At 39.6% G+C, this 24744-nt stretch overlaps 1 protein-coding gene across 1 annotated transcript in view; it reads right to left on the bottom strand.

Moving 5' to 3' along the window:
• Positions 1 to 21604, bottom strand: part of LOC137642753 (NADH-ubiquinone oxidoreductase 75 kDa subunit, mitochondrial-like) — a 34282-nt gene extending 12678 nt beyond the window's left edge. Inside the window, exons 1-9 of the mRNA XM_068375596.1 lie at positions 21452 to 21604; positions 9186 to 9329; positions 8583 to 8720; positions 8340 to 8474; positions 7794 to 7983; positions 7405 to 7484; positions 4339 to 4557; positions 3904 to 4071; positions 3519 to 3728 (exon numbers count right to left, since the gene is read on the bottom strand). Coding sequence (XP_068231697.1) covers positions 3519 to 3728; positions 3904 to 4071; positions 4339 to 4557; positions 7405 to 7484; positions 7794 to 7983; positions 8340 to 8474; positions 8583 to 8720; positions 9186 to 9329; positions 21452 to 21592 — 1425 coding nt within the window. The 5' untranslated portion in view covers positions 21593 to 21604. The remainder of the gene's footprint in view (positions 1 to 3518; positions 3729 to 3903; positions 4072 to 4338; positions 4558 to 7404; positions 7485 to 7793; positions 7984 to 8339; positions 8475 to 8582; positions 8721 to 9185; positions 9330 to 21451) is intronic.
• Between the last annotated feature and the right edge of the window lie 3140 nt (positions 21605 to 24744).

The raw sequence follows: 24744 nt of genomic DNA, 5'->3' as shown, positions 1-24744 counted from the left end.
AGACGTGCACGTGTTTAGGGGTATGGCTAACGGTATGTCTGATCATTTTTTGGTGGAAGGAAAATTAGTTGTAGCAAAAGAATGGGGGAATAGAGTAGGTGGATGTAAAAGGGAGGTAGTGAGGGTTGAAGAGCTAATAAAACTGGGGGAAAAAAGTAAATATCAGGAGAGGTTGAAAATTATATATGACGAAGTGAAAGTAAGAGAAACTGGCAATTTAGAGGAGGAGTGGAAGTTAGTAAAAGAAAATTTTGTTGGGATTGCAAGAGATGTGTGTGGAAAGAAGGTTGTTGGAGGCAGTATGAGGAAGGGCAGTGAATGGTGGAATGAAGGAGTGAAGGTAAAAGTGGAAGAGAAAAAGAGGGCTTTTGAAGAATGGCTGCAGATTAATAGTATAGAGAAGTATGAAAAATATAAAGAGAAAAATGTGGAAGTAAAGCGCAAGGTACGTGAGGCAAAGAGGGCAGCTGACCTGAGGTGGGGTCAGGGATTGGGTCATTCATATGAAGAGAATAAGAAGAAGTTTTGGAAAGAAGTGAAGAGAGTAAGGAAGGCTGGCTCAAGAATTGAAGAGACAGTGAAAGATGGAAATGGAAGGTTGTTAAAAGGAGAGGAGGCAAGGAAAAGATTGGCGGAATATTTTGAAAGTTTACTGAATGTTGAGGATAATAGGGAGGCAGATATAATTGCTGTTGCAGGTGTTGAGGTGCCAGTGATGGGAGATGAGAATGAGAGAGAGATTACAATAGATGAAGTGAGGAGAGCACTAGATAAAACGAGAGTAGGAAAAGCATCTGGTATGGATGGTGTGAGAGCTGAGATGTTGAAGGAGGGGGGTGTGACTGTACTTGAATGGTTGGTGAGATTGTTTAATATGTGTTTTGTGTTGTCAATAGTACCAGAAGATTGGGTTTGTGCATGTATTGTACCACTATATAAGGGTAAGGGAGATGTGCATGAGTGTTGTAATTCAAGAGGTATTAGTTTGTTAAGCGTAGTTGGAAAAGTGTATGGTAGAGTAATGATTAATAGGATCAAGGATAAAACAGAGAATGCAATCTTAGAAATACAGGGTGGTTTTAGAAGAGGTAGGGGTTGTATGAATCAGATTTTTACAGTTAGGCAGATATGCGAGAAATATTTAGCAAAAGGTAAGGAGGTGTATGTTGCGTTTATGGATCTGGAGAAAGCATATGATAGAGTTGATAGGGAAGCAATGTGGAATGTGATGAGGTTATATGGAGTTGGTGGAAGGTTGTTGCAAGCAGTGAAAAGTTTCTACAAAGGTAGTAAAGCATGTGTTAGGATAGGAAATGAAGTGAGTGATTGGTTTCCGGTGAGAGTGGGGCTGAGACAGGGATGTGTGATGTCACCGTGGTTCTTTAACTTGTATGTTGATGGAGTGGTGAGAGAGGTGAATGCTCGAATGCTTGGACGAGGATTAAAACTGGTAGACGAGAATGACCATGAATGGGAGGTAAATCAGTTTTTGTTTGCGGATGATACTGTACTGGTTGCAGACACAGAAGAGAAGCTTGGACGATTAGTGACAGAGTTTGGAAGTGTGTGTGAAAGAAGGAAGTTGAGACTTAATGTGGGTAAGAGTAAGGTTATGAGATGTACGAGAAGGGAAGGTGGTGCAAGGTTGAATGTCATGTTGAATGGAGAGTTACTGGAGGAGGTGGATCAGTTTAAGTACTTGGGGTCTGTTGTTGCAGCAAATGGTGGAGTGGAAGCAGATGTACGTCAGAGAGTGAATGAAGGTTGCAAAGTGTTGGGGGCAGTTAAGGGAGTAGTAAAAAATAGAGGGTTGGGCATGAATGTAAAGAGAGTTCTATATGAGAAAGTGATTGTACCAACTGTATGTATGGATCAGAGTTGTGGGGAATGAAAGTGATGGAGTGACAGAAATTGAATGTGTTTGAGATGAAGTGTCTAAGGAGTATGGCTGGTGTATCTCGAGTAGATAGGGTTAGGAACGAAGTAGTGAGGGTGAGAACGGGTGTAAGAAATGAGTTAGCAGCTAGAGTGGATATGAATGTGTTTAGGTGGTTTGGCCAAGTTGAGAGAATGGAAAATGGCTGTCCGCTAAAGAAGGTGATGAATGCGAGAGTTGATGGGAGAAGTACGAGAGGAAGGCCAAGGTTTGGGTAGATGGATGGAGTGAAGGAAGCTCTGGGTGATAGGAGGATAGATGTGAGTGAGGCAAGAGAGCGTGCTAGAAATAGGAATGAATGGCGAGTGATTGTGACGCAGTTCCGGTAGGCCCTGCTGCTGCCTCCGATGCCTTAGATGACCGCGGAGGTAGCAGCAGTAGGGGATTCAGCATTATGAAGCTTCATCTGTGTTGACCAGGCAGACATAGTCTTTTTATAGTTTATTTATGACATATTTGTTTTTGATGTTGTTGATAGTTTATTATATGACATGTCTGTTTTGACGTTGTTTCTTATTTTAGAATGATTTATTGTTAATTTGTTCTCTTCATTTATTTATTTCCTTATTTCCTTTCCTCACTGAGCTATTTTTCCCTGTTGGAGCCCCTGGGCTTATAGCATCTTGCTTTTCCAACTAGGGTTGTAGCTTGGATAGTAATAATAATAATAATAATAATAATGTGGGAGGGTGGGCTGTGACACCCTAGCAGTACCAGCTGAACTCTGTTGAGTCCCTTGTTAGGCTGGGAGGAACGTAGAGAGTAGAGGTCCCCTTTTTGTTTTTGTTTCTTTGTTGATGTCGGCTACCTCCCAAAATTGGGGGAAATGCCTTGGTATATGTATGTATGTATGGTTACAGGGGTAAATCAAACATAAACCTACTGTAATAAGGAAAAAAGTTGAGCTACATTTACGACTTGGAAAGAAAATTATTTACATGTATTCAAAAGACAGGTGCCAATGTGATGTAAATTGAGATAATACAGACGTGACCAAGAAAAAATAACAATCCTCCAAATTACAAAAATAATATAAAATTTCATTTTACAAATAAATGAAAGCATGATGAATTGAACTTCCAATTGCATACAGTGTAAAATGCAAATTATATTGATATTAAGAGTACAATACAGTAAATATTAACATAGCACACAGTACCATGAGAAAAAAATACAGTAAATATTTACTCTGTACAGAACAACATAAGAAAAAGAAAACTTTTAGTCACACCATGTTTCCTGCTTCACTTATTGTATAACAATGCGATACTTGACAGTGACAACTTAACCTGTTCACTACGAGGCAACAAATACCCCCTCATTAGCTACATATGAAATTTTTCACGACTGGATATATTTTTTTGATAGCCTATATTTGCATGTTGATTTTATCACTGCTGATTTTTCTATTATGAATTTTATTCTAAATAAGAGAATAGCATTTTCATAAAAGAAATATATATTATAAGTTTTTGTTATATATTTGTCATTTAGCTTTTAAAAAATCCATGATTTACAGTTGTGTAATAACATTTCATATCAAGATTCAAAGTTTAATATGAGAAGATATTAAACAACATACCTGATAAATAACAACAGTGTCCTTTGCCAGGTCTTCCCGTGTGATTGCTCCGTCATCAGCTCCAAGCATAATCAAAACTTTGGGAGGAGCATCACGAATGTTTGCCACTCCAGGTGTATAACCAAGATCTAAGGCAGCAACCTGGGAGGCAACTCGGTGCAGTACATTCAAAACTCGCCAGTCGGAGCCTCCTTCACATACGAGTCGAATCTGACATAAAGGACCAAATTCTAAACCATAGGCTTTCAAATTCTCAATAAAATATAAAATACAGATGAATTTTCAATCAACCCTTATTCATACTAGAAAATTACTACTCTCAATAGAATCAACAAACTTGAAAATAAAAATAAAATTCTGGATAACATATCAATTACTGTAATACCTTTTGTGATAATTCCAAAAGCTTAGCATAAATAGTTGCTCCATCAGGCCGTGACAAAAGAGCTGATCCAACCACAATGATAGGTCGCTTAGCAGAAGATAGACGTGCAGCAAACGGGTGAGAGCCATCTAAGAGTCCTTGAATAATTGATGTGTCATCTCCTAGATTCTGTGAATTAAAGATATCGGACATATAATATTTCATGTATTTTTAAAGACCCTTTTCCACAAGAGCTCATATGAAGTGCAAATTGGTAAAATCTGGTAATCTTTATAGAAAATCTCCTAAATCTTCAATATTCACAAAATGAATTAAGTTGAAAGTTAAGCGTTGTAAAAATTACAATGATTGTTTACGTAAGAATGCTATCCTACACCGAGACCTACTATTTTATATTCAAATAAGAAGATATAAAATAAAATACTTTTACCGTACCTCATGATCGTAGGTAAGATTAACCTTGGGTCCAATCATAGCAACATCTAGATCATTGTGAACCCAAGACTTACGCAATCTTGCATTAAACAGAGGAGCTTCATATCGAGGATTTGTTCCCACAAGTAAGGCTAAGTCAGCTTCCTCCACTCCTACAATTCTAGTGTTTAACAAGTATGATGAACGAAGATCAGTTCCAGTTCCTGCATCTGGGAAAATCTGGTGGGAAGAAAAGTGGAATAGAAAAAAGTAACAGATTAAGAAATTAACAAGTCTTAAAATCCTAGCTTATCAATAGTCTATCACCATAAATAGGAATTATCATTATACTGTAATGAAATTCTACAAAACAATATTTGTTGCAGAAATGCCCGTCCCTTAAGTTTCACTTGGGTGACATTTGCCATATTGAATTTTTTTCCTAACCAACACCGACTTAACTACATGTAGGTTTATGTGGCAGTTGTGAAGTTTAATGAAACAAAGGTTTTTCCTTCCCCATGAACTTGGATGACTGCTAACCCACCACTTCTCTTCAGCATCCCCTTTTCACACACATAAAATCTACATTGGTGAAGTTCCAAGTAAACTTAACGGGGGGATGTTAACCCTTTTACCCCCAAGGCTATTTGGAACTTTCCAACCCTTAACCCCCAGGCATTTTTCTTTTCCAAGCACGTTTTGCAATTTTTTTTTTTTTTGAGGATGCGCTGACAGCCTTAATTTTCGTCATAGAGAGGTCAGGTTGGTCTCATTATTTTGGAAAATGCCTGAAGTTTCTCATAAAGTTATCAAAAATATGCAAAGAAAAAATGCAAATAGCGGCTTTTTGCAACAACGTACCGGTACGTCCATGGGGGTTAAGGGATGAGTTTTGTGAAACGTACGAGTACGTCCATTGGGGGGGTAGAAGGGTTAATGAATTACGGTTGGATGACTCAGGTGGTAAAGATGCTAGCATGTAATTGTACATAAAACAGGGGAGGTGCAGGGGGTCAAGAAAGAGGAAGACTGACTACCCACATTACCTGGAAGCTGAAGAGGTACTAGGCTGCCTTAATGACCTCTTTCACCAAGACGTAGACTAGGAATCTGATTGGTAATATTGATCAAGGCAAAAGCATCCACTACATAGAAATGGCACATGACATATGAAGACATTGTTGCAATACACAGTATAAGACATGTACAATCAATAAAAATATTAGCATTACATATACTGTGTGGTTACCACCTATAGTGTGCCTTGTGAAGAACTGTGTGGTTACCATCTACAGTGTGCCTTGTGAAGAATACTGTATACAGCACTAAAGGTTTTTTGCAGCAACAGCCAAGTTGCTTCTTGCCTAAAACTTTTCATCTGTCCCCTTTGGTCTTCTCAGAACCTGGCTACCAACCTTCAACTTTACCTTGGTCAAAGACAGTGGTCTCATTACAGGAAAAATCCTTCAGGTAAGACAAAGCGAGTCTTAAAATGTGAATTTGAGGTAATTTTAAACATTATAAATATTGTCACAAAAGTAACTTGAAAGTAATTCCATACCAATATAAAGCATAGGAAAAAGAGAAATCAATATACATTAATAAAAGAAGTGTAATCAAGACCATTAAAACTATTTATAAGTTCAGGGTGTCCATAAAGACTCTTTACAATTGAAAAAATATATTACAGCAGCTATTGACATCTTAATTAGATATGTTTTATGTACTAAGCAGTTATCAAAGTTTTTAATCACATTGCATTTGCCATTTTTCAGGTACTCTGTTGATGAAAAAGGTACTGTTGAATGAACCCCTTAAAAATGGCTACTCCTTTGGAAAGGCATGTGTGTCATAGTTTCTTGAAACTAAATCAGATATGCAACTACAAAACTAAGTATGAAAGAGACCCGTCAATTCGTGCATGGCACAAGAAGTTTATGGAAACAGAGAGAGACAGTGTTGGATATAGGGGGAATGTACAACCAAGAACATTTGAGGAAAACATCAATTGTGAAAAGCCTTTGATCGTTTTCCTACAAAGTCCATCAGTACTGCTGCCAGACACTTATAGCTACCAAATTCAATGGTGCACAAAGTCATACACAAGAACTAGCAATTGAATGCTTACAAAGTCAAACACATACAGGAACTTGAGCCAATCAATAAATCAAGACGAAAAGAGGTAACAGTCAACAGGTTGGAGTGAATTTCTGAGGATGAAACCTTTTTCATTGTGTTGGTTTTAGTGATGAGGGGTTCTTTCATGTTTCAAGGATACTGAAAACAACATGAGAGCCTGGGGATCAGAACATCACCATGTTACAATGGAACTTCATTAAGATAGTCCAACGGTGAATGTGTGGTGCATGTGCAATTAAATCACAGGTCAATTTTTCTACTTGATCCTTTAACTAATGACCTGCAACCAATATAATTTTCCAGCAGGATGGTGCACCACCACATTAGGGACTCCTTGTTCATACATTCCTAAATAAAAAATTTCCAGACTAGTAGATTGAAAGATACCATCTTCGTGTACTTCATGCAACTAATGGTGCCAATAAAGAGGTGTATTAAATTAGGAAAAAAAATCTCTGATATCTACTCCTCATTTTGTAATAATTTCCACATATTTGTCTTTTCAATTGCATTTGTAATATATTTTTTAATTTTAAAGTTACTTTATGAGCACCCTGTATACAGCAGAAAACAAACTTTAGCATATAAACTTCACATGAGGATACACAAGGTAATATATGCTACACAATTGAAAAAGAAAAAAACTACGAAATGAAGTAAATTACAAAACAAAGAAGGGCTAATGCAAAATACTGAAAAAGCAGTCATACCCAGCTGAGTTATAGGTAGGTGCTGCTTTAAAATCTTAGAAGAGCACTAAAAGACTGACAAGTCAGATATTGAAGTCCCTTGATATCAGTCTTTCTGCCCAGTTCCAGCAGTAACACACAAAGGTAACAAAGAGAAAAATGTAATGTGGCATGCTTGCCAAAGTGGGTGAAAAAAGGCACTTACAAAATGACTATCTTACATGAACACAAAATACTTTTGAGGGCTATGACTCACCTCTTCTGTGCATACATTATCACCTCCAAGCTTGTTGACCATATCCTTGAGTGCAATAAGAGACTCTGCATCAGCAAGTCCTACAGGAATAATAAAAATAGAAAACATTTGTTAAAAAGCAAGATCTCATCTTATAAGGGAAAAATAAGTAAAAAACCAAGAAACCAAGGATTTCCTTAATTGGTATGCTTGTTCAATTCTCTTTCCATGATGCGAAATTAACAAAGGTGCTCAGGTGGAACAAATTAACCCCATCAAAACTTTAGGAGCCATTACTAGATATTTTCTTTAATTCAGATGATCAAATTGATTAAAATCTTGAAATTTAATAAAGGAAAAATGACAAAATTTGAGTTACAACCCTTCCACATTGAAGAAGTTATACTAACCTCCAGCAACAGCTGCAACAGACCCATTAGCTGCTTGAAGAGCCTTGGCAGCCACAATAAGGGCATCTTCCCATTCACAAGGTCGAAGGTCCCCATTAGAATCTTTGACCATGGGGTGAACCAATCGTTGTCTTTTGAGTCCATCATATGAGAAACGTGACTTATCTGACAACCATTCTTCATTAATTTCCTGAAAGTCAGTAACCATTTAGAAAATGGCAGTTTCAATCAAAGTACTCTTGAAAATGGTGAAAAACCAAATTTATAGCACCTAAAACACCGCTCCAAGCTGGTAAAAGGATCCGACTAATAAAAACTTACGAGTCCTGTATATCGTTTTTGTTTTTAAATGTCACTGCAAATTTCCTAACTTGTCTTAGAGTATTGTTAACTGTACTTTCTTGTATTTAAGAGCACTGGGAATTTTGAATCTATTTTGTGTACCATATTACCTAATATACTCGCATATGTAACCCTTAGTATTTCAATTAATATATTTCATTATACAATTAGTGAAACCATATATTTTTTTGTCTCTAGGCTTACCTCATTAGTTTGTGGCAAAATTCTCAAAACTTCTCCAGTTCGGTGATTCACAACAATGTTTGACCCTAGAGCATCTAAGACATCAATGGAATCCGTACGACGAACTTCCCATGGCCTTGCAGTAAAAGCGTAAGGCTGAAATACAAAATCATTTATATATACAAGCAAAATATCTCTAAAAAAGTACATAAAAATGGCAATACTGACGATAATAAAATAAAAATAAAGTATAAGAAATCTTACTTTGGAAGTAAGGGCTCCTACGGGGCAAAGATCAATGACATTGCCAGACAGCTCTGACATCAGCATCTTCTCAACGTATGTTCCAATTTGCATATCATGGCCTCTGCCTGTTGTTCCAAGGTCCTCTACACCTGCAATCTTTAAATAAAAGGCAACATCATTTTACCTTTACAAATGATTTCAAAATTTCAGCTTGATGGTTGCTTTCCCTAAGGATATAAAATATGAAATTTCTACTCGAAGGCAACTGACCACCTCATTTTTTTAAACATGACAACAAGAGCCAGCCCAAATTTCATTCAATATATTAATTTGTAAATTTGTGATTATAAGTCATATCAGACAAGGAACTCTAATAATGACCAGTAAATTTCCAAAAAGAATGTTTTACTTGATTCTTTTATTTATTCATCATAAACTCTAACGTATAGCAACTTTCTTTTCCCTGGTACCATACTGCACAAAATAGTATGAATTCAGTGGTAAACTAATATCTTAAGTATTTTGCAGCACAATTAAAATAAAATAACTTTAAAACCTAGACTTTAAATATTCTAGGAATGTAGAAGGTGGAAAACTACAAATCTAAACTAGGTAGAGTACCTCTGATGCAAATCGAACACAACGTGTGCAATGGATGCAACGAGTCATTATAGTCTTCACCAAGGGGCCAATATTTTTGTCTTCTACTGCTCGTTTCTTGTCTAAAAAGCGGGAGCGATCAGATCCAAACGACATACTCTGGTCCTGAAATTAAAATAACAGATTTAAAATTCACCCCAATGTCATTATTTAAACATTTCATATTAAATGATACATGTATTACTTAAGGAGTCTGTAGGTACCACGATATTTTACTTAGTGTTCTGATTAAACTATCACAAACAAACAAAAACATAGAGGTGTCACATTTAAAGTTAAAAAAATTCTTCAACTTTAGAGTATACTTTTGGAAAACCCCAAAAAATGCATCCCACCGTTTTCCCCTTACGAACTTCATTTCAAATCATTGATATTTTCACCTGGCCATGTTACTAATTACTGCCTTTATATGAAAAAAAAAAAAAAAACTTAAAGAGTAGACTTTCAGAATCTATTAACAAGAAAGAGGTCTCCTACAAAGAAGCCTGACATTCAAATGAATAAAAAAAGAACTACATTGCATTCTATGAAACACATTTTAAAAGGTCTGCTTATGTAAAAATAAATTTGTAGCAGAAGGCTACATCAGATGGAGTATAACTTAGGGAAACATATCGAAGGATGCAAGATTTCAATTTATGTTAATTACTTGTAAATTGCCAATACATGTACTAAGGCTGGGCTGTTCTAAAGTATGGAAAGTGTCAGGATTACTTATCTGAAAGTAGTACAGGAACTGGAAAAAGGGCTTAAATATCCAATACCCTCCCTGGTAATACTCTAAACAACCTCATGGTAACTGATGACTCGATATGAAATGGATGAAAAGCGAGTATGTCAAAAGTGGGATAGAGAGGTAAACTATCATACTATACCCATTTGCCAACAAAGACCTTTATGAAAACTTGTCAAGGTACTGTTTTGTGACATTAAGTAGATGACAGTAAAGTTGTCTGATTTTCCAATACGTTAATTTTTAAATATATTTAACAGACTAAAGAACAAGGGAGAAGAGTTCAGCATGTGAACCTATGCTTTGATGGAAAAGTTTTACTCTTGAATAAAGGAGTACGCTCACATGATACAGTAGCTTCTTAGCTTTTTGGGACAAGAGCAGCTAGCAGGAAGTGGCAAGGGATAAAGGGGAACCAAGATTTCTTTAATACCGGTATTGTTCTGTACTATAACTGAGCTGAGCTAGTTGGATCTGTGTATAGAATCTGATTCAGCACTGGGACCAGGGAGACCATGCATACAGTGCACCTACTGTGCAATACAGTTGATGGAATTAAAAGGTACTTTGAGACATCCCTCCAGACCCAAGATGTGATAATTTTCCCATATTTCTTTTCACCCTATCTCAATTTCTATCAAATAGTTGTAAACATCTTTACTTTTACTTTACTATAATTATTTAGAAAAGCCTAAAAGTAGAGTTTCAGACTATGTTAAATAAGGCGGGTTTATTTCTTCCATGTTCTCTAATGATTTTTTTTCTTATTAGGAGTTTCTGGTGCCTCAAGCTCCACAAGGGATCCCTTTATCTGGCATTTGTCTTTCAACTACAGAAAGCAGAAGAATGTGCTTGTCCTGGAAGTTGAGAGCTTAAAGACATCATCTAGCTGAGAGACAAAAAAGTGAAGGGACTCACAGTCAAAACCTCTCCTGAGAATTTGAACCTCTTATGTCGGTGGTACAGTAGGGTCCCGAATTACACGTGTTCTAATTACGCGATTCCTCAATTACGCGATCGATAGTTTTTAAAAATTAATTTTTCAATATTAAACTTACCCGATAATCATGTAGCTGTCAACTCCGTTGCCCGACAGAATTCTATGGAGGGATACGCCAGCTATCACAATACTAGAAGGGGGTGTATTTACCAGCGCCACCTGTGGCCAGGTACTCAAGTACTTCTTGTTGACACCTCCTCAATTATTCCTCTGTCGTGCTTCCGGCAAGACGTTCTGGGATACGCTTATGTTCTTGGAGTATTTTCACGACTTTGGTGAAGTATTTCTCTTTGATTTCGGCTGTCGCTTTACTGGAAAACTTCTATATTAGCTTAGTTAGCTTTTGGAATTAATTTGATTAATTTTGGTGACGAGAGAGTATGAACTCTCGTTCACCTTTCAATGGCCGACCCTTCCCTTAGACGGAAGTGTTGGTGTCTAAGAGAGTATAGACTCTCTTTCTTAATTTTGCTTAACAAAGTTATAGATTTATTTTATATCTCTCCGCCTCTTATAGGCCTCTTCGATTAACTTCCTTTTATTATAAACTCATTAAAATTAATTTTTATATTTGTTTATATTCGACCTTCCTAATAGTAGGCGGTCTTTTACCGAAGTTAATAAACTTTGAGCCCGTCATTTCGGTTTTACCTGTTAACATATTATGCTATTTCCGCCACAGAGTTTGAAAGATTTTCTTTGACAGTCTCGTACTGTTTTCAAAGCTGAACTAACGTTTTGTTTTGTCTCTGCAGTTGTTGACGTTCAGAACGTTCAACTTGCACTCTATCGTTACGATAGAGAAAGAATGTTCACGGTTTCACGTTGCAGTAAGAGTAACCGTTTCTAGCGTTTTGTTCATTCTTTCTTAACTTAATGGTTTTGATCCTAATAAAGGAACTTTTCAGTTTTTTCCTTTAACAATAATGTTTTAACGATATATATGATTGGGCTCTTCTCTCAGGTTCTAAGTCAAGAGAGAGAGAGAGAGAGATAGAGACGGAGGGAGAAAGAGGATAAACGTTTCATTCAAGCCTGCCAGGCGTACGAGTAACGTCATTATCGATTTTTGCTCTTCTCCCTAGTCTCTTTAGGGGAAGAAACTAAACGTTTCTAGAGTGATCTAGTGTTTAGTCTCTTTCCAACCACTGATTTATCTTTCATTAGATTTTTCTGTTACATTGTAATTCTGTTTTCGCAATTACTAACTTTGAGAAAGGATAGAATTGCGTATTTCAGGTACAAACCACTTAAGTTTCGAGTTCAGTGAAATAAGTGCAAACAGAAATCAAAGTGATAAGTGATTAGTGCGTGAGGGTACTTTTGTGCGCGCCAGTCGTCCTCCCAGTCCGGGACCTCTTGCAAGCTCCCAAGCCCAGGGGAGAAGCAATGTCGAAGGGCATAAGGGTTCAGCAGGCCTTGATCGGCGCACAGAAGTATTCTCGGTGGTTGTGGGCGTGTCTTACCGAGACCGTCACTCCCACCCGCAGACGATTGAGCCCTTATTTTGCTCGTCTGCAGAAGAGATTAGGGGAGAAAATAAAGGCAGAGTAACGCTGGTCTCAGGTCTCAAGACTTCTTAAACGTTAAGTCCAGACCTATGCCAGACGTACGAAGTTAAAGTTCACAACCCGAATGCAGTCGTTGGGTTAGCTCTGACTCTCCTAAGTCATCAGTTGATTACACTCCGACTTAGAGGAGTAAGGTTCTGCCACAACAGATCTCTGCTGTTAAGGCTTTACCTCAGCAGAACTTAGTGTCTGCCGACCCCAAGTTAACTCTACTGCAGTCCATACAGTCACAACTTTCGGTCTTGATGCGTGAGTGTCGGGCTGAGAGTGTTGCACCGCCTGCACTCCCTCCACCTGTTCTCGCTGCACCTGTGCTCGCCCAGCCTGCACCTGCTCCGCCTGGTCGCAGCACCATCTGCCAGGCGTACGATGTTGTGAACTCTACTACAGTCCATGCAAGCACAGTTTTCGGACTTGATGAGTGAGTGTCGGGCTGAGAGTGTTGCTCCACCGCCTCTGCCTACACTCCCTCCTCCTACACTCGCTCCGCCTGATCACAGTACCATCTGCCAGGCGTATGATGTTGTGGACTCTACTACAGTCCATGCAAGCACAGCTTTCGGACTTGATGCGTGAGTGTCGTGCTGAGAGTGTTGCACCAACCTCCTGCACCCGTTCAGCCTGTGCTGCACCCGCCTGCACCGGTGGTGCACCAACCTCCTGCACCCGTTCAGCCTGTGCTGCACCCGCCTGCACCGGTGGTGCACCAACCTCCTGCACCCGTTCAGCCTATGCTGCACCCGCCTGCACCGGTGGTGCACCAACCTCCTGCACCCGTTCAGCCTGTGCTGCACCCGCCTGCACTCGCTGCACCCCGTCGCAGCTCCTTCTGCCAGGCGTACGATGTTGAACCACTTTCGGAGTTTGCTGTTCACAGTGTTGTTCAGCCTCAGCCTTCTTTAAGGCAACCCTTGCTTTGGGATCAGGAGAGTTACACTCTTCCTCCTCCTCCCCTTGCTGCTCCTCCAGTGGTGCAACTCTCGGTTGGGGTACAACAACCTCTCCCCTCCGTGAGTCTGTCTGCTCAACCAGCGCTGCACCGAGTTCAACCCTCATCTAGGCAAGCTCATCTACACCATGCACTTGCGCCTCAGGAGCCTCAGCTTGCTAGAACTTTACCTTGTTCTGCGCAGCCTCAACCTTCTCATGCTCCACTCATCTCTCAGGAACAGGAACGGACTACTCCGCCTCCGTCCTCCGCTCAGCTGGTACAATCCTTGGGTGCAACTCTTGCTAGGAGTCAACCTCCTTCACCCTTGCACCTGCCTTCTGCTCCGTCTGTTGTTCAGCCTATGCAGTCTGAACCTCAGGTTTTCCCTCAAGTTGAGGAAACCTCTGTTGTTGTTCCAGCTCGTTCTGACTCTGCTGTTCAGCATACCATGGTTTAAACCCCATGCAAGCATGCATTAAGCACTCTAGCACTGGTCATGGAATTTCTGAGAAATGTTAAACGCCATGCACACGCTCTGCTTTCCTTTCAGCAGGCTCTGCTTACAGCAGGCTCTACTTCCTACATGCTCAGCATTCAGCATGCTCTGCATTCAGCATGCTCTGCATACAACATGCTCTGCATACAGCATGCTCTGCATTCAGCATGCTCTGCATACAGCATACTCTGCATACATCATGCTCTGCATACCTTACCGCATGCTTCTCAACACATCTTGGGTTGTTGCCAACTCACTAGACTGTCAAGCAGTTTCATAACGTTGCCTTCTAGTCTGCTGCTTTGCACCAGTGAACCCTCACTCAGAGAACTTAGCTTTTCTAGGATAAGGTCCCTGTAGATGAGAAAGTTCTTTTCTCCCTCCTTCTGATATTCCCTTGAGGACTCTGTCATTTGGAGGGAGCCTTTAGCTGCATAACCTCTTATGGACTTTTATTTAAGCATAACATGCTTACAGGGAAGGTAATGGTTACACTTCAGCCGCTAATCCCGTCTGTTACCACACCTGCTCCCATAGACCTTGAGCTGTGTTGCATGACATGCAGTCCAAGCTTAGTCCTTGTTAGAGGATTTTTTGTTTACGGAGTCAATGTGTCACGGGGAAGACGTTCAACAACCAACAGAAGGGACTTGTTGTGACGCAGTGGGCAACCTCAGCAACCCGTTAAGGAGTTGTCTGTACGACCCAGACAGTCTAGACAGATTCGGGTTGTCACTGTACTTCCTCGCTTGCCCATGATTGACAGTTTACAGACTGTGCAGCAGTATCATGATCTTGTGTCCGGCTCCGTCAGACGACTGGCTTTTAAGAGCTCCCTCAAGTCGTCGCTGTCTGGAGATTTTCAAATGGACTATGGATCTGACCAAGGAACTGGGCCTCCTGGTCAATTTTGAGGAGTCTCAGCTCGTTCCATCCCAGACCATTGTCTCCTTGGGTATGGATCTTCAGAGTCGAGCTTTTCGGACTTGTCCGTCGGCCCCAAGGATCTTCCAAGCCCTAGAATGCATCCAGAGCATGCTGAGAAGGAACCGATGCTTAGTCAGGCAGTGGATGAGTCTAACAGGGACACTTTCATCGCTGGCCCTGTTCATCGAGTTAGGGAGACTCCACCTCCGCCCCCTTCAGTATCATCTAGCTGCTCACTGGATAAAGGACATGACGCTAGAGACGGGCTCAGTTCCTGTTTCCGAAGAGATGAGGTCTACTCTAACGTGGTGGAAGAACAGCATTCTTCTCAAGGAAGGTCTACCATTGGCTGTTCAGTCCTCCGACCACCGTCTCTTCTCGGACGCATCGGACACGGGCTGGGGTGCGACACTGGACGGACAGGAATGCTCGGGAACATGGAATCAGGAGCAAAGGACACTTCACATCTATTGCAAGGAGTTGTTGGCAGTTCATTTGGCCTTGATAAACTTCAAGTCCCTCCAGCTTAACAAGGTGGTGGAGGTGAACTCCGACTACACCACAGCCTTGGCTTACATCTCCAAGCAGGGAGGGACTCATTCGAGGAAGTTGTTCGAGATCGCAAGGGACCTCCTCATTTGGTCAAAAGATCGAAAGCTCACGCTGGTAACGAGGCTCATTCAGGGCGATATGAATGTCATGGCAGATCGCCTCAGCCGGAAGGGTCAGGTCTTCCCCACAGAGTGGACCCTTCACAAGAATGTTTGCAGCAGACTTTGGGCCCTGTGGGATCAGCCAACCATAGATCTATTAGCTACCTCGATGACCAAGAGGCTCCTCTTGTTTTGTTCTCCGATTCCAGACCCAGCAGCAGTTCGCGTGGATGCCTTTCTGCTGGATTGGTCCCATCTCAACCTGTATGCATTCCCGCCGTTCAAGATTGTCAACAGGGTACTTCAGAAGTTCGCCTCTCACAAAGGGACACGGCTGACGTTGGTTGCTCCCCTCTGGCCCGCGAGAGAATGTTTCACTGAGGTACTGCAATGGCTGGTCGACGTTCCCAGGACTCTTCCTCCTAGAGTGGACCTTCTGCGTCAACCTCACGTAAAGAAGGTACTCCCAACCTCCACGCTCTTCGTCTGACTGCCTTCAGACTATCGAAAGACTCTCAAGAGCTAGAGGCTTTTCGAAGGAGGCAGCCAGAGCGATTGGCAGAGCAAGGACGACATCCACTCTCAGAGTCTATCAGTCTTTATGGGAAGTCTTCCGAAGCTGGTGCAAGGCCAATGCAGTTTTTCCTCAACCAGTACCAATGTAACCCAGATTGCTGACTTCCTGTTACATCTAAGGAACGTAAGCTCCCTATCAGCTCCTACGATCAAGGGTTACAGAAGTTTGTTGGCAGCGGTTTTCCGCCACAGAGGCTTGGATCTTTCCTCCAACAAAGATCTACAGGACCTCCTTAGGTCTTTTGAGACCTCAAAGGAACGTCGGTTGTCCACTCCAGGCTGGAATCTAGACGTGGTCCTAAGGTTCCCTATGTCATCAGGATTTGAACCGCTCCAATCAGCCTCTTTTAAGGACCTCACATTAAAAAACTCTTTTCCTCGTGTGCTTAGCAACAGGTAAAAGAGTAAGTGAGATCCACGCCTTCAGCAGGAACATAGGTTTCACATCTGAAACGGCTACATGTTCCTTACAGCTCGGTTTTTTGGCTAAAAACGAGCTTCCTTCCCGTCCTTGGCCTAAGTCGTTCGAGATCCCAAGCCTGTCCAACATGGTGGGGAACGAACTGGAGAGAGTACTTTGCCCAGTTAGAGCTCTTAAGTACTATCTAAAGGTCAAAACCATTACGAGGACAATCAGAAGCCTTATGGTGTGCTATCAAGAAGCCTTCTCTACCAATGTCTAAGAACTCAGTTTCTTACTACATCAGGCTTCTGATTAGAGAAGCAAATTCTCATCTGAAGGAAGAAGACCTTGCTTTGCTGAAGGTAAGGACACATGAAGTGAGAGCTGTGGCTACTTCAGTGGCCTTCAAACAGAACCGTTCTCTGCAGAGTGTTATGGATGCAACCTATTGGAGAAACAAGTCAGTGTTCGCATCATTCTATCTCAAAGATGTCCAGTCTCTTTACGAGTACTGCTACACCCTGGGTCTATTCGTAGCAACGAATGCAGTAGTAGGCGAGGGCTCAGCCACTACATTCCCATAATCCCATAACTTTTTAACCTTTCTCTTGAATACTTTTTATGGGTTGTACGGTCGGCTAAGAAGCCTTCCACATCCTTGTTGATTTGGCGGGTGGTCAATTCTTTCTTGAGAAGCGCCAAGGTTAAAGGTTGTGATGAGGTCCTTTAGTATGGGTTGCAGCCCTGTATACTTTAGCACCTTTGAGTTGATTCAGCCTCCCAAGAGGAACGCTGCGCTCAGTAAGGAAGACGATCTTATTAAAGGCAGAGTAACGGTTCAAGTCGACTTCCTTACCAGGTACTTATTATTTCATTGTTATTGTGGATAACTGATTATATGAAATATGGGATACTTAGCTATCCTTTAATCTTGTACACTGGTTTTCACCCACCCCCCTGGGTGTGAATCAGCTACATGATTATCGGGTAAGTTTGATATTGAAAAATGTTATTTTTATTAATAAAATAAATTTTTGAATATACTTACCCGATAATCATGATTTAATCGACCCTCCCTTCCTCCCCATAGAGAACCAGTGGACCGAGGAATAATTGAGGAGGTGTCAACAAGAAGTACTTGAGTACCTGGCCACAGGTGGCGCTGGTAAATACACCCCCTTCTAGTATTGTGATAGCTGGCGTATCCCTCCATAGAATTCTGTCGGGCAACGGAGTTGACAGCTACATGATTATCGGGTAAGTATATTCAAAAATTTATTTTATTAATAAAAATAACATTTTCCTGTATTTGCGAGGAGCATTCTAAATCCGCGAGTCAAGCACCGCGAAGCGTAGGAAATCTATTGTTTTCTTAATTGTATTGGGGGGGGGGGGTGATGGTTCCCCGATGTCTGAGAAGGGGGGGGGGGGGAATGTGAGAGAAAGATTTCTGTTCAAACATTTTAAGACTAGTTTTGGATGAAAAATGTTAAGGTTTGCCCATCTGTTGTGTGAACTTGTCGCTAGGCCTAGCCTAACTGTCCAACACCTATATGTATAATATTCCATATTTGTACTAATTAATTTGTATACTTATGTTGTGATTATGGTGAAAAATCCTTATTCATTAAACTTTAAATTAAAAACCATCAAAATAGAGACTATTTTATATCATGCTACTGCCAAACATGTCACCACAACCAAACCCATTACTTTGTTTAGTACGTTCCATCGCTGATCATAACGAACTCGCTAACCAATTTTAACATCTGTCTATAGGTTAACTTTTGCGGCAAAAGATATCTTACCAGGTACTATGTAATAATAATGTTATAATTAATGTTTTATTTATCCTTAGAAAATCAAAATATATGAAATATGAGCAATTTTATTTCGTGTTGTTTATTTTTTCCCTAAAAAAACGCCTTCTTAAAAGGAAAACGTTTTTTTTTTTACGTTTCATCGTCGATCATAAACGCATTTACTCCTGAAAGTGATATTGAAGAGCTTTTACTAAAGATGTTATTATAAATAAAGATTATAAATTGGTGGTAAAATATCTATAATTAAAGTGTAGCAGCATCAAGAAATGTTGGGGTTCGCCCTTTACATAAGAATGTACTGTACATTGGATTAGACAGAACGTAGAAAAAATCAATTAGGGAAAAATCGGTATTCGATATCCTCTTCATCAGCATCGTCATTCGTCAATCGGGCTTTTTATTTTTTTTATTCTCAGTCGCTAACTAGTTATCGCACTGCCAAGATCTGCACACATTCCGATAATTCACATTTGAAGGTTTTCTGGGAGAGGATGGATAGAGAAAATACCGAACTATATAAAATGTTTTTTTAATCTGTTAAGCGTCACCCACGTGATAAACCGTTCACCACGATCTACTCGGTACCGCCTTCAACTGTATATTCCGTTCATGACTTTAATTGCCTTTTACAAGCCGTCAGTCTCGTGATGTTACTTTACTCGTATAGTAACTATAGGATCACCACTTGGCAACACTCTCAGCATATGGGACTGTGAATAGAAACTTATATGATGTCTGGCAACTATTTTTCTGAAGGTAGCTTGATGTTACAAAACTCTGGTTTGAACTGGTTTCCTATCAGTGCGCTCGGGCGTTCATGCATAAGTGGTTATTTGTTGTTCCTTTTGTAATGAAAGGTCTAAAGAGGAAGGTTATTTCTTTAGATGAAATAAATGATATTCTTGTTGTGGATTTTGATAATGATAACCTGTTTGATAATGAGAGCACTAGTTCTGAATCCTCCAGTGATGAGTATATTGAAGAAACAAAGTTTTCTTTCGATGTCGAAAGCGAAAATGACTTCTCATTACCGAATGACTGGACAATGAAATTTCACAAAACTATAAAGGGAAAGGAAACGCCGAGAGAGAGAGAGAGAGAGAGAGAGAGAGAGAGAGAGAGAGAGAGAGAGAGAGAGAGAGAGAGAGAGAGAGAGAGAGAGAGAGAATAAAGTGGATAAATAATGTACAAATGTATGACGAACATATTTGAAAACTATACAGGAAACGATATGAAGAGAGAGAGAGAGAGAGAGAGAGAGAGAGAGAGAGAGAGAGAGAGAGAGAGAGAGAGAGAGAGAGAGAGAGAGAGACCTATTCCTTTCCTTTTGTTGCTTATCCAGGCGTAAGATTTACGATTGAAGATAAAAAGAACCCATTAGAATATTCAGTATTATGTAGCCATTTGAAATTAAATAATAGTAGTATTAATTGTTTTTTTTACTCAACCATTTAATTAATATCCCTACTTTTAACTATAATTACGAATTATAAGCATAAAGAAATTATATTAACTTTGAAAAATTATCATTAGTGAAATGACCGCTCAGGGCAAAAAAAGCGTGATTATCGTACAGCAGCCTAGTGCACACTTGCGCCTACTGGCCGTGTTTACGTGTGGGAGTGTCATCATGGATATACAGTACTATACTGTAATTTTTAACTATTGCTAGATACTTACTGTATCAAACCTTGAAAACCCTTTTTTGTTTTTTGTATCTATAGGAAATAATTCTACATCATTCGGAAAATACTGAAAACAGTAAGCTATGCATAGTACAGTAGTAAATACTACAGTCATAGAAAATTATCAAAACTTTAACAACTTTTTATTGTTTTATTTATCCATAAAAGAAATTTTGTACAGTATTTTATAAAAAAAATCTATAAGAAGGATTTCTTACAGTATTGTTAAGATAAAAGCTACAGTATATATATATATATATATATATATATATATATATATATATATATATATATATATATATATACATACATACATACACACATACATACACACACACAGTGTATATACAGTATATATATATAGCTAGAAAGCTAGAAATGGAGTGAAAAAAAAATTGACGGGTAGGTTGCTGTTTGCCGCCATGATGTGTTTCGAAATATACGAATTTCCAATTACACGAGGCCTTTCATCGACCAAATTCTCGCATAATTCGGGACCCTACTGTATTATTATTATTATTATTATTGTATTATTATTATTATTATTATTATTATTATTATTATTATTATTATTATTATTATTACTTGCTAAGCTACAACCCTTGTTTGAAAAGCAGGATGCTATAGGCCCAGGGGACCCAACAGGGAAAATAGCCCGGTGAGGAAATGAAACACGGAAAAATAAAATATTTTAAGACCAATAACATGAAAATAAACATTTCCTTTATAAACTATAAAAACTTTAACAAAACAAGCAGAGAAATTAGATAGAATGGTGTGCCCAAGTGTACCCTCAAGCAAGAGAACTCTAACCCAAGTCAGTAGAAGACCATGGTACAGAGGCTATGGCACTACCCAAGACTAGAGAACAATGGTTTGATTTTAGTGTGTCCTCCTAGGAGAGCTGCTTTCCATAGCTAAAGAGTCTCTTCTACCCTTACCAAGAGGAAAGTAGCCACTGAACAATTACAGTACTGTATAGTAGTTAACCCCTTGGGTGAAGAAGAACTGGTAAACTACCGTATCTGGTCTAAATATCCCTCTGACATAGAACTTCGACAGTGCTGTAGTCCAAAGAAGGATGGGCTAAAGCCAACTGTTGCTCAGGAAAGTGTCTTTTCTTTCAAGTTGAGTTTATTTTCAAAGACTCATTTACAAATGAAATTGTAATTTTGCACTACCTTAGAGCTTTTCCATTATAAATAACCATCATACAATTTATACTCTTAGATACTATAAATTAAAGATTCTTGAAAAATATAAAAAAGCTACAAGAACTCAAATTTTTTCCATATTATTGAAGTTTCATGTAACTAGAATATTCCACAATCATACATACTCCAAAACCAAAAGTAAAGTTTTCTTGTATTCAAAATATCTGAATTAACTTCTCAAACAATTTTGTGTGGAATTATTTATATAAACTTACCTGTAAATCACATTCTCCACCTTGGTCACAAATGGGACAATCTAAAGGATGATTGATGAGCAAAAATTCCATTACACCCTCTCTGGCTTTACGAGTCATATCGCTGTCAGTCTTGATGCGCCATCCCTTCATAACAGGCATTGCACAAGCAGCTACAGGCTGGAATACATAAAATTGCTGAATTAATACCGATACAAAAATTTGGTACGCAATGTAATGATAATTCAACTGACAAATTTTGAAGACAATATTACCGACAACAATTTTGAAATCTGATTTTTGTCACTTTCAGATTCCAATAGAGTATATGTTTAAGTTGGAAATTCATCTTTAAATATCACAAATTCTAAAATTTGCAATTTTCCTAACTATACAAACTCGAGTTCTTTAATATAATACTGATTCAAGCCCAGCTGGAACTTGTAACAAGGTGTCGGCCATAGCCGGTCTTTAAGTGTTTGCTGCGGGGAACTCCTCCCCCTTCCACTGAACAGTTACTTTGATTATTTCCAGGACTCTGGGGAAAAGGTGTAGGCAGGAAGTTAAAGGACTCAGATTTGTATAATCCTCATCATCTCCTACACCTAATGACACAAAGGGCCTCAATTAGATTTTGCCAGTCGTCTCTATCTTGAGTTTTTAAATCAATATGTAGGCCTGGGTCTTTCAACTCTCCTAGTGCCTTGTGGAGCCCAATTGAAAGTTTGGTGAACTTAATCTCTTTTGGGGAGTGTGAAGAGCAAGCCCAAACCATCTCAACCTACCCCTCACCATGACCTCATCCACATACGGCACTTGAGTAATCTTTCTTATAGTTTCATTTATAATCCTGTCCTGCCATTTTACTCCCCATATTCTTCTGAGGGCTTTGTTCTCAAATCTACAAAATCTGTTGGATATTGTTTCATCGTTATACCACGATTCATGTCCATACAGTAACACCGATCTCACTATGATATAGCCTGATTTTTTTTATGTAATTTCAGGCAATTTGATTTCCAAATTTTACTTAACCAAACCATTGTCTATTTTGCTTTTTTCAATCTTTCACTAAACTCTTAATTCTAAAGATCCTGTAACAGAGATCATAGTTCCTAAATATTTAAATGATTCCACCTCATTAATCCTTTCTCCTTCCAATGATATTTCATCTTCCATTGCATATTCCATCTTCCATTGCATATTCCATTCTCATCATCTCTGTCTTTCTTCTATTTATCTTTGTATAGTTAGGAAACAAATTATTTTTAAAATTTGTGATTTGTTCCTACACAAATACAAACCTTCGTCCTTTAATATAAGACTCTTGCTTAAGTGGGTGGAAGAACCAATGCCAAACTGGCTGGCTAAAATCCTGGGATTGCTATGCTCAGACCTGATAAGGTGCAGTGTGTAGCATTCTAGACACCTCACGAACCAGGGGCAACAGTACTGCCAGGTTCACGGCCCAGGAAACCAAGACTGTTGTCGAAGAAAATGTCTATCTCTAGATTAGTCTAGATTAAAGGGTTTGTTAGACAGGCCATATACAAATGAATGGGTTTGCCTGTATCTACCCATCTTCCTGCTTGTAAGGAGGATGGTGGAATGCTGAGGGGTGCTTACCTGTATCAAAGTCAATCCAGTTCAATGGGGTTCCAATCGCTTTGTCCCAAGGGAGGGGAAGATAACAGGAAAAAGGGCCAGTCACTCTTACTCTCATCCTAGACTTATATTGTAACCAATTTATTTGAAGTCATATTTTTGGTCCTAATGAAAAAGTTTTCAGTGGCCTGTGAGTGCATTCCTGCAAATAATGTGCAGTAAAAGTAGTCTGACGCTTCCGTACTCCAGCATCTGGCACCTGAACCACAGATTTTTCTATAAAGTGAGAGTAGCACTGACTCCTCTAATCTCGTAAGTGCGCACCCTCACTTGGTCTGATGCACCAGCGAACTATCATTATCATTAATTGCTAAGATACAACCCTTGTTGGAAAAGCAGGATGCTATAAGCCCAGGGGCCCCAACAGGGAAAATAGCCCAGTGAGGAAAGGAAACAAGGAAAAATATGATATTTTAAGAAGAGTAACAACATTATAAAGTATTTCCTGTTTGAACTATAAAAACTTTAACAAAACAAGAGGAAGAGAAATTAGATAGAATAGTGTGCCCGAGTGTACCCTCAAGCAAGAGAACTAGGGCATTATAGCTTACCAGATAGTCTCCTCTAGCAAAAAGGAGATTGGGTACTTGGTGACTCTCTTCTTTACCCTATCAGTACTTATAAATAAGTTCTGTAACTTATGTCTGGCAGACTGAGTTCTCTTAAAGTAGCACTTTAATGCCTCTACAGGACTCAAAAGCAACTCATTTGGATATATCCGTTACTTCCCTAAGAAAAACGTTAAATTATGAAAACATGGAATCAGCAATCAACAGGTTTTGAGTTTAGCTACAAATTTTGGAACAAAAGATAAAAAGACCTGCCTCCAGTGCTCCAAGTGAGAGCAAATAAGAGAATATGAAGTCTGTCTACTCCTTTCGTTGAGGCTAACACAAGGAGAATGACGGTCTTCAGGGTAAGATCCCTGTTTGAGGCCAATCTCAAGGGTTTATACAGAACTCTGTTTAAGGACTGCAGTACAGTACTTCGGTTATGTCCCAAGATGGGGGTCGGATTTCACATGGAGGGCAGGCCTGTTCTCATGTAGAGGAAATATCCATGTCTCTCAGCTTCAGTACTTGGCTCAAGGCCGATCAATAGCCTTTTACTCCTGATACTGAAAAGAACTTTTCCTTTCATAGATACGCTACAAAATTAGCTATAAGTAAAGGAGGCTCTGACATGAGAAGTACCTCTTCCATGCCATCAACCACAAAAGATGGCCACTTTGTCTGGTACACATCTGCAGAGAACTTCCTGAAGTATCTAGACATGACTTGCACTGCTTCGTGCAAAAGGCCTCTCTCTCGGATGGCGTGCTGGATAACCTCTAGCCATGAAAGCATAGGAACCCAACCTGTGTAACATCTGCAGGTGGAGCTGACGGAGTAGGTTGTACCAAGATGGAAGTTCTCTCATAGTTTCCACAAGAAAAAGCAGAAGCTCCAGGTACCATTCTACTTGTTGCCATTTCGCCCTAGCTATCAGGGTCAACTTCAGATCGTGGGATGACAAAACCTTGTTTAACACCCTTTGAAGAAGGCAGAACAGCGCAAAAGCATAGACGCTGAAGCCGTCCCAGAAGGGATGGAAAGCATTCTCAAGTGCTGCTGCTGGGTCTGGCACTGGTAAGCAATAGACCGGTAATT

Source organism: Palaemon carinicauda, chromosome 6 (genome assembly GCF_036898095.1).
Source record: "Palaemon carinicauda isolate YSFRI2023 chromosome 6, ASM3689809v2, whole genome shotgun sequence".
In the NCBI taxonomy this organism is placed as follows: domain Eukaryota; kingdom Metazoa; phylum Arthropoda; class Malacostraca; order Decapoda; family Palaemonidae; genus Palaemon; species Palaemon carinicauda.
This window is presented reverse-complemented; position numbering and strand designations above follow the sequence as displayed.